This window comes from Vipera berus (assembly GCF_964194415.1).
Source record: "Vipera berus genome assembly, chromosome: 2".
Lineage (NCBI taxonomy): Eukaryota > Metazoa > Chordata > Lepidosauria > Squamata > Viperidae > Vipera > Vipera berus.
The window spans coordinates 275,386,170-275,401,013 of record NC_138203.1 but is presented as its reverse complement, the minus strand read 5'-3'; the positions used below and the strand labels follow the sequence as shown (position 1 = coordinate 275,401,013).

General features: G+C 45.0%; 1 protein-coding gene across 5 annotated transcripts in view; it reads left to right on the top strand.

The window, feature by feature from the left end:
- The first annotated feature begins 351 nt into the window (after positions 1 to 351).
- LOC308662039 (uncharacterized protein) overlaps positions 352 to 14,844 on the top strand; it is a 28,405-nt gene continuing 13,912 nt past the window's right edge. For 2 of the 5 annotated variants that reach the window (XM_081317449.1, XM_081317447.1), the window contains exons 1-3: positions 352 to 3,375; positions 7,367 to 7,743; positions 14,138 to 14,603. In XM_081317449.1, coding sequence (XP_081173575.1) covers positions 530 to 3,375; positions 7,367 to 7,628 — 3,108 coding nt within the window. In that variant the 5' untranslated portion in view covers positions 352 to 529 and the 3' untranslated portion in view covers positions 7,629 to 7,743; positions 14,138 to 14,603. Of the gene's footprint in view, positions 3,376 to 7,366; positions 7,744 to 9,423; positions 9,860 to 12,808; positions 13,141 to 14,137; positions 14,604 to 14,844 lie in introns of those variants that run through there. The other 3 variants (XM_081317450.1, XM_081317451.1, XM_081317448.1) reach the window with 3 other exon arrangements.

Here is a 14,844-nt window from a genome sequence, read left to right as displayed (position 1 = left end):
GGTTTTTTCACATCTTCTGAAACCATTTTGTACACAATTAAAGTTACATTTTTCTTTGAATTTTACAGACAAAGAGGATGGCAGTAAGAGCACTCTGGCCAACTGAGAATAACAAGCAGCACTGAAAAGAAAAGAAAATCGAGCCAGAAATCAAAGTATTTTCCATTTCCTTCAGAAAACTACACCTCCTCCTCCTCCTCCAGCAGCTGTTAGAAAAAGAGAGAGAAAATCAAGAAATCTTTCAACTGAATGAATAGAACACATGGATCCATTATATGAATACTTTACATGAAAAGTCAAGGGAGATTATTTTTCCATTCAGAAAAATATCTGGAAGTCAGTGAGGAGGTAAATGTTATTTGGAAAGCCATGTACGGCAGATACTGATGGAGGCCTGGCTCTGGGAGGAAGAAAACTGCTAGAATCAAAACACCACTAAACAAGTGATTATCCATATTTTTGACCTCCATAAAAATATCTGTGGTGGAAAGGCTACATTGTGGGAAAGATAAAACTTGCACGTCTCATTATGGATGAGAGGATCCACACTGGAGAAAAGGCATACAAATACTCTGAATGTGGCAAAAGCTTTGGTCAGACCAGCTCCGTTGTGGTTCATGGAAGGACCCACACAGGACAGAAGCCCTATGAGTGCATCCAATGTGGTAAATGCTTTAGTGAGTATGCCAACTTGGTGATACATCAGAGGACTCACATCAGAGAGAGACCATATGAGTGCCCACATTGTGGGAAAAGTTTCATTAGAAATTCCCACCTTGTGAGACATCTGAGAACACACACAGGAGAGAAACCCTTGGAATGTGCTGACTGTGACAAAAGTTTCATTAGAAATTCCCACCTCATAAACCACCAGAGGACTCACTCAGGAGAGAAACCCTTTAAATGTCCTGGCTGTGGGAAAAGTTTCAGTCAAAAGTCTCATCTCATGAGACACCAAAGGACTCACACCAGACAGATACTGTTTGAATGTTCTTATTGTGGGAAAAGTTTCAGTCAGAAATCCAGCTCGGTGAAACACCAGAGGACTCACTCAGGAGACAAACCCTTAGAATGTCCTGATTGTGGGGAAAAATTCAGTCAGAATTCCAATCTGGGAATACACCAGAGGACTCACACAGGAGAGAGACCCTTTGAATGTCCTGATTGTGGGAAACGTTTCAGTAGAAATTGCCACCTCATGAGACACCAGAGGACTCACATAGGAGAGAAACCTTTTGAATGTCCTAATCATGGGGCAAATTTTAGTCAGAATTCCCTCCTTGTGAGACACCAGAGGACTCACACAGCAGAGAAACAGTTTAAATGTTCTTATTGTGGGAAAAGTTTCAGTCGCAATTACAGCCTTGTGATACACCAGAGGACTCACACAGGAGAGAAACCATTTCAGTGTCTGGAATGTGGGAAATGTTTCAGTCAGAATTGCAGCCTGGTGATACATAAGAGGACTCATTCAGGAAACAAGCCGTTTGAATGTCCTGATTGTGGGAAACGTTTCAGTCTCAACTCCATCCTGGTGATACACCAGAGGACTCACACAGGAGAGAAACCCTTTGAATGTCATGATTGTGGAAAAAGTTTCAGTGAGAATTCCAACCTGGTGAAACACCAGAGGACTCACACAGGAGAGAAACCATTTGAATGTCCTGAATGTGGGAAAAGTTTCAGTCAGAATTGCAGCTTGCTATTACACCAGAGGACTCACACAGGAGAGAAACCATTTGAATGTTCTGTTTGTGGAAAAAGTTTCAGTCAGAAATCCCACCTTGTGAGACACAAAAGGACTCACACAGGAGAGAAACCCTTTGAATGTTGTGATTGTGGAAAATGTTTCATTAGAAATTGTCACCTTGTGAGACATCGGAGGACTCACACAGGAGAGAAACCCTTTGAATGTCCTGATTGTGGGAAATTTTTCCGTGATAATTCCAACCTAGTGATACACCAGAGGACTCATGCAGGACAGAAACCTTTTGAATGTTCTGATTGTGGAAAATGTTTCAGTCAGAATTCTCACCTCATGAGACACCAGAATACTCACACAGGAGAAAAACCCTTTGAATGTCCTTATTGTGGGAAATGTTTCAGTTGCAATTCCAGCCTGTTGATACACCAAAGGACTCACACAGGAGAGAAACCATTTGAATGTCGCGATTGTGGAAAATGTTTCATTAGATACTACCACCTCATGAGACACCAGAAGACTCACACGGGAGAGAAACTCTTTCAGTGTCCTTATTGTGGGAAACGTTTCATTAGAAATTGTCACCTGGTAAGACATCAGAGGACTCACACAGGAGAGAAACATTTTGAATGTCCTGATTGTGGAAAAACATTCAGTGAGAATTCCAACCTGGTGATTCACCAGAGGACTCACACAGGAGAGAAACCATTTGAATGTCTTCGTTGTGGAGAAAATTTCAGTGAGAATTCCCATCTGGTCATACACCAGATGACTCACACAGGAGAAAAACCCTTTGAATGTCCTGATTGTGGGAAAACTTTCAGCCAGAATTCCCACCTGGTGATACACCTGAGGACTCACACAGGAGAGAAACCATTTGAATGTCCTGATTGTGGGAAAAAATTCAGTCAGAATTCCAACCTGGTGATCCACCAGAGGATTCACACAGGAGAGAAACCATTTGAATGTCCTGAATGTGGGAAAAGTTTCAGTCAGAATTGCAGCCTGCTAATACACCTGAGGACTCACACAGGAGAGAAACCTTTTGAATGTCCTGATTGTGGGAAAAGTTTTAGTCTGAATTCCATCCTTGTGATACACCAGAGGACTCATACAGGAGAGAAACCCTTTGAATGTCGTGATTGTGGGAAAAGTTTCCGTCACAATTCCAGCCTGGTGGTGCACCAGAGGACTCACACCACTGCTAAACTGTATCAATGTCCAGATTGTGTGAAAAGTTTCGATAAGTGTTCTGACCTGATGAAACACCAGAGGACACATACAGGAGAGAAACTCTATGAGTGTCCAGATTGTGGTGAAGGTTTCTGTCTGAATTCCCACCTGGTGAAACACCAGACAGTTCACACAGGAAAGAAACTCTATGAGTGTCCAGATTGTTCGAAATGTTTCCTTTGGAATTCTCAGCTGGTGATACACCAGAGGACTCACACAGGAGAGAAACCATACGAGTGTCCAGACTGTGGGAAAGAGTTCGGTACTAGGTCTAACCTTATAAATCATGTGCTTATACACACAGGGGAGAAACCATTTCAGTGCCCTGACTGTGGACGGTTCTTTTGGAAACATTCCATACTTGTTGAACACAAGAAAATCCATGAGGCCCAAAGGGATGAATGTAGAGATGGCTTGAATTTCATTTCTAATGTCCCATTGTAAGTCCAGCTGAGAAACTGACTATTTAATTTGACTACAAAGAATTTGCCTGAAAAGGAAAGAATGGAACACTTTAGTTTGATCATGGCTGTCTGGCCATCTGCAGCAGAAGTTGGGCAATTCTGTAAAATCTTTTTGGGAGTATTCTTTGCATTTTCCTATTGATAAATGCTAGAAGTGACATGTGCAGAGTCCCAGCCTTCTTCTCTGTGCCTGTCCTCAAGATTTTCCAGAATTACCCAGTCAGCATCTTTTTGGGATAGGAGCACTCAGACTATAGTTAGAGATTGTGGCTTCTCATAGAAGGAGAAACGAGAGGAGAAGAGAGGTAGGCGGGGTTCAAAGTTCATGTTTTCCTAACTGTTCCAGGAATTCAGTGCACCAAGCATGTCAGTTCAGATTGGGTCAAGAATGAGGCAAGCAAGGGGAGGAAATCATGAGTAGCAAATATATTGGGAGAGTTTGGGGTAGTGACAAATGAAGTGTAAAATTTCAGATGTAAAGGCTGTTCTGCCTTGCAGGTGACCTTCGTGGAGAAGAGCTGTAGGAATATTGAGTTGAGGAGAAAAGGGATTGTGGTTTTGATCACAGGATCTCCAGGTTTATTAGCAATTTCTGCTGTGATCTCCTTAGCTTGGAAGTGCCTTGTTATTAGCCTTTGACAGCTGGGGGGGAATAGTTTTTGAGAAAGAAAGAAAAAAGGAAAGTTCCAGCGTGTGTGTGTGTGTGTGTGTGTGTGTGTGTGTGTGTGTAAAATTGATTTTTTACAATAACAAACTTTAGTGCTTAGTAATTAATGCGTTGCCTGGGTTCACATATTTTACATGAATAATAATACAGTTTCCATTCCTACTCTTTACTCTGTTTTTCTAGTCATTTATAAAAGTTATCCCATGTTTGAAAGTATTCTGAATCTTGTTTCCCTTTCATTTTCAATGTAAGCCTATTTATTTCTGCACAGTCCAGAATTTTCTTAATTATATCTTCTTCAGATGGGGTTTCTTCGTTTTTCCAATACTGAGCAAAAGTAATTCTTGCTGCTGTTAGTACATGTAATATTAAATATACACATTCTTTATCATGGTTTTCTGAGGTTATACCTAAAAGAAATAGTTCTGGTTTATAGTCTACATGTTTTCCTGTCATCTTCTCTAGCCACCCATGTATTTTTGACCAGAATTTTTTTTTGCTTAGGGCATGTCCACCAAAGGTATAGTTAGTACATGCCTGGATTATGTCCACATTTCCAACAATTGCTAGACATATTTTTAAACATTTTTGCTAATCTTGCAGGTGGTAAATGCCATCTATAAAACATTTTATATAAATGTTCTTTATAGGTAGGTGCCCTTGCTATTTTATAGTTTCTGTCCCACAAGTTTTGCCATTTTTCTAACACTCCATTGTGCCCAAAGTTTTTTGCCCAAATTATCATTGTTTGGGGTGTAGAGAGGTTTTGGATCTCCACTGAGTCACCCCTAAGAAAGCTGATTGTGTAATTGTGTAAAACAGACATGTCAAACACAAGGCCCAGGGGCAAGATCCGGCCCGCGAAGTGGTTTCATGTGGCCCGCGAAGCCATCCTGGAAACAGTGAGGGAATGGCCCATGCTGTCTTGGCTCCGGCCCAGGCCATCAGGAGCCAATTTACAATTTTGTGGTGGTCATCTATGCTGAAATACATTCAGTCTTAGCTCCACAAGGCCATCTGGAAACAGTGAGGGACCGGCCCCTGCCGCATTGGCCCCGCCCCCTGGGTGCATGCTAGGGAGATATCACCCTTTGTGAGGAATGAAGAAATGCACCATTGCCTGGAAGTGGCCAGCCCATGGCCCTGCCTACTTCGGGCAGGCTAGGGGCTGGGCAGCATTGTGCTTCTCTTCAGATTTGTGCCATGTGCTAGCCACTTCCAGGCGATGGTGCATTTCTTCATTCCTCCTGAAGGATGACACTTCCCCAGCTGCGTTTCTTGCCTGTTTTTCTCCCTCCCTCATCTCAAATTTTTTCCCATCACTCTGTTCTTAGGAAGGAAGGAAGGAGAGGGAGGGTCTGAGGGAAGTCCTGCCTTAATCCTTCCCTACTGCCCTTTCACCATCCCCTTGCCCCGTCCTCCTGGCCTAACCTGGGTGGTCTCCCATCCTATTGCTAAGGAAGCTTTGGATACAAAGCCAGGTCTCCTCACATGGAGAGGAAGTGGGCCTCCCTCTTGACGTTGCTCTCATACCCATCATGAGCAACCTGGCTAAGGAGAGCAAGCACAGCAGCTGGGCACCCCCTTGGGGAAGTGGGGGTGAGCTTAGTGCTGCAGGTGCTTGAAGGCTAGGCTGGGCATTTGACCTCCGCACCACCGTGCAGCCTCCCCCCCCCCCCGCATGGCCTGAGAGGAACAGTGAGGCTCCTCCATTGGACCATGCCTTGGCACTTGCCGCAGTCCCATCTTCTGCCAGAGACCCTCAGATTTGTCCCACTCCTGTCCAGGCCCCCATAGGCACCATTGATGCGAACAATGTAGAGCTGGCCATGCCCACCCAGTAGGTCACACACACCCCAGCCACACCCACCCAGTAGGCCACACCCACCCTGGCCATACCCACCCGGCCCCTCAAGGGTAACCGCAATGCTGATGCGGCCCTCAATGAAATTGAGTTTGACACCCCTGGTGTAAAGCTTTCGTGATTTTTTTTAGGACTCAGCACACAGCTAAGCTTCACAAGCTAAGTAGCATCACATTTCACTCTTTCACTAGGCTCAGTTGCAAAAGGTCACATGCTAGAAGTCAAAAAACTACTTGATGGCTTTTAATCAGGGACAACATCTTACAAATACTTTAGGTAGAGACTTCAAGGAGTTAAAACCATCGAGTACTGTATTGCTAGAGGGCAGGAGAGAAGCACAGAGGAACTTCCTTTTCCGGATCACTCACGGCAGGAAGGTGGTGTGCAGAGTGGCTTTTGTGCTCTTCCCAGATTGAAGCAGCAGCTGGAAGGTGAGTGGAGGGCAGGTCGGAGGAGAAGCCGGGAGCGAGCGGGGCTGTTTAGTTTCCTTCACGGCGTCCAAGCAGAGAAAGAAACGAGGCTGAAGCATGTCTGCTGCTGCTGCTGCATTTTCCTTCCCTCCGCAACTTTTAAGTCCGCTGTTGCTGCATGCTTTGAAACTCAAGGCTGCAATTTTCTGCTGATGGGAAGATCTAAAAAGTCTCCTTCTAGTGAAGCATGATTCTTTGGGAATGTCATCCCTCCAAAGGTTGTGGGTGCTCCGTCACTGCAGGTTGGAAGGGACCTTGGAGGTCTTCTAGTCCAACCCCCTGCTTAAGCAGGAGACCCTGTACCATTTCAGACAAATGGCTGTCCAGTCTCTTCTTAAAAGACTCCAGTGATGGAGCATTCACCACTTCTGGAGGCAGGTCATTCCACTAGTTAATTGTTCTCAGTGTCAGAAAATTGTTCCTTAGCTGTATGTTGCTTCTTTACTTTTGCTTCATTTCTTGCCTTCTGGTGCTTTGGAAAATAGGTTGACCCTTTCTTCTTTGTGGCAACTCCTCAGGTATTGGAGTACAACTATATTTCCTCTAGACTAGGAATACCCAATTCCTCCAATTGTTCTTCATATGCTTAGTTTCCTGCTAAATCATCTTTGTTTCTCTTTTCTGCACTCTCTCCAGAGTCTCAACATTTTTTTATAACACGGTGACCAAAGCTGGATGCAATTTTTTAAGTGTGGCCTTACTGTTTATAAAGCGGTACTTGATCTTGATTCTACCCCCCTCTTAATGCAGCCTAGGATTGCACTGGATTTTTATTATTTTTTTGCTATTGCAGCACACTGCTGGCTCATATTTAAATGATTGTCCACTAAAACTTCAAGGTCCCTCTCATAGTTACTGCTATTGAGCCAGGTTTCACCTATTCTGTTACGTTACATTGTTTTTTTCCTTGGCTAAGTGTAAAATTTTCTCTTTTTTTCCTCCATTGAATTTCATTTTGTTACATAGGGCCCAGTGTTCAAATCTATCGAGATTCTTCTGTGTCTTGAGCCTATCTTCTTGGGTGTTGGCTATTCCTGCCAACTTGGTGTCATCTGCAAATATGATGAGTTCTGCTTCTATTCCCTCATCTAACACGTTTATGAAGATATTAAAGAGTACCAAAATGGATCTTGGGGTACACCACTGCTTACGTCCCTCCATGCAGAAGTATTGTAGAATTCCCTCCATTAAGAAATACACTTTGAGTGCGGACTGTCAGCCAGTTTGAATCTAAGACAAATAAGAATAACAAGCAACTTTAAAAAGGAAAGCAAATCAAGCCAGAAATCAAAATATCTTCCATTTCTTCAGAAAACCGAACAATTCTCCTCCTTCTCCAGCAGGTAAGAAGAGACTGGGAAAAGCACAGATTTCGGTCAGCACTGATAGAAATGGACACAAAGTGAAGCAAGCTGTCAGAAAGAGGAGTTTTAATTCAGAAGCCAAAAGATGTAGTGACACAGCAATGGGTTAGCTAGCTGATTAATTGGTTGAGCCCCACAACCTCTATAACCTTTCTGTGCTATTGAAACTTTGATGAAATTTGTAAGGGTTTTATTTTCCTAATTTTCTTGCCTGTTCTTATCCTTTGGGGAAAACGTTAATCCTATCCCCAGGGAAAGAAGATAGCTCTCTGCTCAGATCGGCTGGGGGGGAGGAAGTGAAATCACTCTGCAGCCCTAGAACGCGCGAGTTTGGAGTTTGGGAAAGTGAGCAGGGCCTTAACATAAAAGGCTGGTTCTGCTTTCAAAAATAGAGAAAGGAGGGAAGATTATTCGGCTCCTTGCCTCATTCCCGCTTGAAGCCATCCTTAGCAACAAGGAAAAATCTAATCTATCCAACGCTACCCAACATTTCAAATATGTGTGCACTGAGAGGATAGCTATTTTTAAGACGCCAGTCCTGCATATCTATATCTAGGAATAATCTCATTAAACTCATGAGGCTGTGAAACACAGAAAGGAAACACACACACACACACACACACACACACACAAAAAGAGAGCTTCCAATCTTGTGAGCAATTCCAACAGCTAAACTAGCCTGGGAGAAATTCCAAATCTCCTCACCTTCCCAAACTCCAAACTCACGCGTCCTACTTCTCTCGCTTGCCTTCTCCAACTCCAAACTCGCGCGTCCTACGATCGTCTTCCAAGTTTGGAGTTTGGAGAAGGCAAGCGAGGGAAGTAGGCTGTGAAACACATAATGCATGCGCGCGCGCACACACACACACACACCAGCTGCCAAATTAACCTTGGTCTTCCTCTGCAGAGACATCTTCAGCACCTTGTCGAGGCCGTGGGGGTTTGTCATGCTGCAAGTTTGCTCTCTGCTCAGCGCCTGCTAAGGGCTGGCTGATAACAGAGGGAGCGGTAGCCTTGCCATGTGCTCCTCACCGGCCTGCTCCCATGCAAACTCTCTCACTGACAGTGCCAAACCGGCAGTCGCCATTGGATGCCCGCCTTCCCAAACTCATGTGTCCTACTTTGCTCGCTCGCCTTCTCCAACTCCAAACTCCCGCGTCCTAGTTTGGAGTTTTGGAAGACGAGCGAGGAAATAAGGACGCACGAGTTTGGAGGGAGTAGCATAGCTTGTGCAAAAGCTTTTTTTTGTGTGTGTGTGTGTGTGTAAAAAAAGGTGCCGGAACGCTGTTCTGAGCGTTCTATGAGAAAAAAAGCCATAATAATAATAATAATAATAATAATAATAATAATAATAATAATAATAATAATAATAATAATAATAATAATAATAATAATAATAATAATAATAAAAAATAATTCGGAAGGTACCTTGGATGTCATCTAGTCCAACCCCCTGCTCAGGCAGGAAAGCCTATGCCATTTCAGACAAATAGCTGGCCAGTCTCTTCTTAAAAACTTCCAGTGTTGGAGCATTCACCACTTCTGGAGGCAGGTTGTTCCACTGGTTAGTTGTTCTAACTGTCAGGAAGTTTCTCCTTAATTCTAGGTTGCTTCTCTCCTTGACTAGTTTCCATCCATTGCTTCTTGTCCTGCTTTCAGGTGCTTTGGAGAATAGCTTTGACTCCCTCTTCTTTGTGGCAGCCCCTGAGATATTGGAACACTTGCCATCATATCACCCCTCACCCTTCTCTTCATATCAAACAAAATAAAGCCAATCTAAGACCAATCAAAGGGACTGGTCAACAGGGTGAGTTCAAAAACCATAAGAAGCAGTTAGGCTGAAACACGTCAGTTGCTGCATATTATAGGACAAATAACTGGCTGGAACAGTCTTCATTGATCCTTAAGGGAGGTGCATTTTCTTTCTTCTGTATGCATATAGTTTCCTCCCCTCCTCCTTCCCCTTGGTGTAGTTCTCACTTCTTGCATGGGAAGCTTCTTGCTCTGTTCCTGTGGTGATGAGTGAATCGTTGGGAGGCCTGAACAAACAAGTTAGGGACAATCATCACGGGGAAAGTCTATCAATGTGATTGCTGGAGTCGAAAAGGACTTGACACATAATCATTAAAAAAAATCTGGCAACTGCATTCGGGAGCAGCCTGGTTTCATCTTTATGTCACTAAATGGTGCACTATAGATAAGCTAGAGTCTAGACCAGGGGTCGGCAACCTGAAACAGTGAAAGAGCCACTCAGAACCGGTTCCCTAACAAAAGAAAAAACTGGGAGCCGCAAAAAAGATGCGCATGCGCAAAACAAGAGACTGATCAGTGGCCCTGTGTATGCGTCCTCCTGGCAGATCTGGCAACTCCGTAAGGCCAGCCCCGAACTTCATAAGTGGAAATCGAGGGAGATTGCAGGGAACATGAGATCAACGTTTCTCAGCCCGCGCTGATCTCGCCCTTCTTGCAGTCTCCTTCTCTCTGTTTCAGCTTGCTTTTCGGCTACTTTTCTTTTGGGGGATCCAGCCTCTGCCGCCCACTTCTCTCAACAGCTGGATGCTCCGAAAGAAAAGCAGCCGAAGGTAGCAGCTCTGTGAGTCTCCGCCAAGAGAATGGACGGCGGAGGCTGGATCCCTCGAAAGAAGTCTCTGCTGAGACAAGAGAACGGGGTGGCAAGCTGCCGAGAGAATGGGGCGGTGGAGCGCTCCGCCGAGAGAATGGGGCGGTGGAGGCTTGCCGCCCATTCTCTCGGAGATTTCTTTTGGGGGATCCAGCCTCTGCTGCCCCCTTCTCTCAGCTGCACAGCTGAGAGAAGGGGGCGACAGGCTGGATCCCCCGAAAGAAGTCTCTGCTGAGACGAGAGAATGGGGCAGTGGAGCGCTCCGCCGAGAGAATGGGGTGGCTTGCTGTTCTCTTGTCTTGGCGCGGCAGAGGCCTGATTCCCCGAAAGAATGGGCGGCAAGCCTCCACCGCCCCATTCTCTCGGCGGAGGCTTGCAGACGTGGCGGCGGTGGACGAAGGCAGCAGCTCTCCAAACGGGGCGGTGGAGGTTTGGAGAGCTGCGCGCGCAGCTCTACAACCCGCCGCTCTCCAAACCTCCACCGCCCCGTTTGGAGAGTTGCTTCCTTCGTCAAACATGTTTGACGAAGGAAGCAGTTCTGCAAACAGGGCGGTGGAGGTTTGGAGAGCTGCGCGTGCAGGTCTCCAAACCACCGCCGCCAGTTTGGAGAGCTGCTGCCTTCGTCAAACATGGATGAAGGCAGCAGCTCTCCAAACGGGGTGGTGGAGGTTTGGAGAGCTGCACGCGCAGCTCCCAAAATCTCCACCACCCCATTCTCAATGGGACTTTTTTACTCCCACTTTTTTTCCAGAAAGGCGGAGGAGTGACTGGGAGCCGCAGGAGATGGCTTAAAGAGCCGCATGCGGCTCCGGAGCTGCAGATTGCCGACCCGTGGTCTAGACAATTGTCACTGCAAGTAGAGCATTGGTAATAGAGGGAAATGGAGTTGAAATATTTCAATATTAGAATCCTAGAGAGGATTTGGAGAACAGCAGAAGAATTTCCTCTTTCTGCTGTCCGCTGGGAGGATGGAGGAGGTGAGGTTAGTTCTCCTGGTCTTCCCAGGGTGGAAACAGTAGCTGAAAGGTGAGTTGAGGACAGATGGAGGAGAGGCCGGGAGCAAATAGGGCTGTTTGGGTTTTCCTGGGTTGTAAAAGCAGAGAAGCAAAGAGATTGAATCATGTCAGCTGCTACACATCCTTCCCTCCCCAGATTTTATTCCATTGGTGGTGCAAGCTTTAAAAAGGGTGCCTGCATTGTTATGTGTTTGTTGAGAGATTTGAAAAGCTCCTTCAGATGAGGGTTGGCTCCTTGTGATTTTATGGACATGTTCTATTCTTGGCAACAATTTGGAACCGATCTGCCAGTGCTGTCTTCAGGAATTTTGTTTTTACTTCCATATCTAGGAAGCAAATGCAGGATTTCCTGGTGGTGTGCCATCCATGTATTAACCTGGCACATCTGTTCGTAACCTAGAACTTTTTTTAAAAAAAAACCCAAATACTAAATGGGCTCGTTTGGGATGTTCGGTTTTATAGGTAATCCTCATTTACTGCTTACCATTCAGACTTTCATTGGTGCTGAAAAAGAGGACTTACAACCGTTCCTCAAAGTTGTGGCTGTCACAGTTATTTAGGGGTGGCACTGGCTTGCATTCACAAGGGTTGTGGTGTCCCACAGTCATGGACTTTCCATTTGGAACATTCACAACTGGCTTCCAGCAAACAAAATCAATTGGAAATTGACAGGAAGTTGCAAGTCACTCTCATGTTACATTGCATTGAATGGACCACGGTAATTCACTTAATGACTGCAGCCAGAAAGGATGTTGTAAATTGACATAGTTAAGTGATTCATACTTAATGATCACATCATTTAGGAACGGACTTGCCAGTCCCAATGGCTTTCAGTAAGTGAGGACTACCTGAATTAGGATGTCATCAGTGTGGTTTTGGATAGTATTTCTTGCCTTTATGTTGTTTGGAGTGCAACAGGGCCAGGCCGAGGTGCTGCGGGCCAGTCCTTTGCTCTTTTCAGAGCAGATCCCCGGGCCGGATGAAACCACATGTCGGGCTGCATCCAGCCTGCAGGCCTTGTGTTTGACATGTCTGGGTTAAGAGGACTGGCAGATCAAGGGCAGAAAGAGGGAGGGAGAGAGAGGGAAAAAGGAAGGGAGGGAGAGGGAGGGAGGCAGGGAGGGAGAGAGAGAGAGAGACAAAAATATATATGAATATGTATGGTTGTCTTTACTGGATTTTTGGTAAAGAATGTTTAATAAAATATTTTGATGGTTTTTTTAATTAAGAGGTGAGTTATGGGGATAATTATGCTGTATTTAGATAAGCTACTAAAATTGTTTTTACCTGTTGGGATGAATGAGAAAGGGTTTTTTTTCCCTCTTTCTCCTGTCCTTTTCTCCCCGCCCCCTGCCCCCCCCCCCGCAATTTTTTTCTTTTCTATTTTTTCTCTTTGTACTTTTTATAGTTTGCATCGGCTTTTTATTTCATAAATACAAGGAGGATTCAAATAGACATTTGAGTATTTTATTTAAAAGTAACCTTCGATCCACCGTCTTTTTTTTTTTTTTTTGGAGTTCAAAATGCTTTTGTTGCATGCAGAAATAAAGATTTGTTTTCTTTTTAGCAGTTCATTGATTACATAATTGCAGCACACTATAGTTTTTTTATACATAGCATAAAGGTAAAAAAAGGATATATGCAGTGTTATCTTCATTTTAGACGTCAAAAGGGCTTTGCGGCTCCCAGTATTTTCTTTTCGATGGGAAACGGGTCCAAGTGGCTCTTTGAGTGCCTACCCCTGCCCTATACTATACCTGTCCATTTGGCTTTTCTTGCCTAAATGTAGAACCTTACTTTTTTCACCATTGAATTTCATTTTGTTAGATAGCGCCCAGTGTTCAAGTCTGTCCAGATCCTCCTGTATCTTAAGCCTGTCTTCTGGAGTGTTGGCTATTCCTGCCAGCTTGGTGTCATCTGCAAATTTGATGAGTTCCCCATCTATCCCCTTGTCCAAATCATTGGTGGAGATGTTGAAGAGCAGTGGGCCCAGAACACTTCCCCCCAGGTAGATGCGGCACTATTGAGGACCACATGCTGAGTATGGTCGGTCAGACCGTTATGTATCCATCTGGTGGTGATGCTGTCTAATCCACATTGTTCTATCTTATCAAGTAGTAGGTTATGATCTACTTTATCAAATGCCTTACTGAAGTCCAAGTTAATTATATCCACAGCATTCTCCTGATCCACTAATTTTGGCCCTGTCATATGACATGCTTAATGATCAGGCTGCTTAAGTGACACAAAAGCCAGTCCCAACTGCAGTCAGTAAGTGAAGACTGCTTGAATTGGGATGTCACCAGAGTAGTTGTGGGCAGTATTTTCTGCCCTTATTTGTAGGTAAGGCCTTATATGAGGAAACCTGGTGCTTCAAATCTTGCAGAGGCTTTAGGCATTATTTCATCAGTTAATGCCACATCTCTAAATTTAGCTCAAAAGCTTTGACTGTAACCATTTTGGAACATATTTCCAGGCTTGAAAGACATAGATGTTGTCCATATAGACATTGTCAATACACGTCCTTGAATGGAAGCAAACACGAATCTCCAGCAGGAACGTGTGACAAAACAGAGGTTGCTTTATTTAGCTCCAATGCACATAAAGTGAAAACAAAGTCAGCATTGGTAGCACATCGCTCCCAACGCTTACATAGTCGCCAGGTACAGGGCTCCGCCCTCAATCCATAGACCAACATCCGCCCACACATCCATATAAATTCTCCTCCCCCCTACAGCTCTGTTTGCTGCTGTCTCCAGACGCCATCCCCACGCGTGTTCGTCAGCTTGCCTTCCCCCTGTCCAGCAACCCACCCCCAACCAGGTAAGTAGACCAGGTAACCCCCACCCTTATTCCCAGTAGGGAGCTCCAAATACTCCGCTGCCCCCCCCAAGGTCTCATAACCTGCCGGTAGCAGAGCCACCAGTACGTTCTAGACTCCATGCAGCCCTTTCCAGTGCTTCCCGGATCAGCTGTTCGGCGGCAGGCCCGGCAGGAAGGCCAGTTTGCACAGCCGCAACTGCCAGCATTACCGGAAGCAGATGGCAGGCGGCCGAAGAAGAAGGACGTCCAGGAAGGCTGGCGGCGTTCGTAGGGACGGGCGATGGACATGGCTGCCTGGCGGTAGGCCCCACGTGCAGACTGTTGGAGGCAGGAACTGGGGGAGAGGGGCCGGGGAGAGAGACCGCCCCCCCCCACTGAATGTATGTGTATTTCTCCCTCTATGCATATATGTACAATTATATAATCTATTCCCATCACTTCTAGATGTATTTGATGCTAACCCTTTGCAGTGCTAAGAATTTGTGATGGACTCAAATCAACTGAATTTGACTGAATGGATATTTGAACATGGATGACGATTGTCTTCCATGTGTCAAATGAATCATAAATAATGGAAGAAATTATTCCATCATTGCGGCATGTTTGCTTATTTATTGTAAT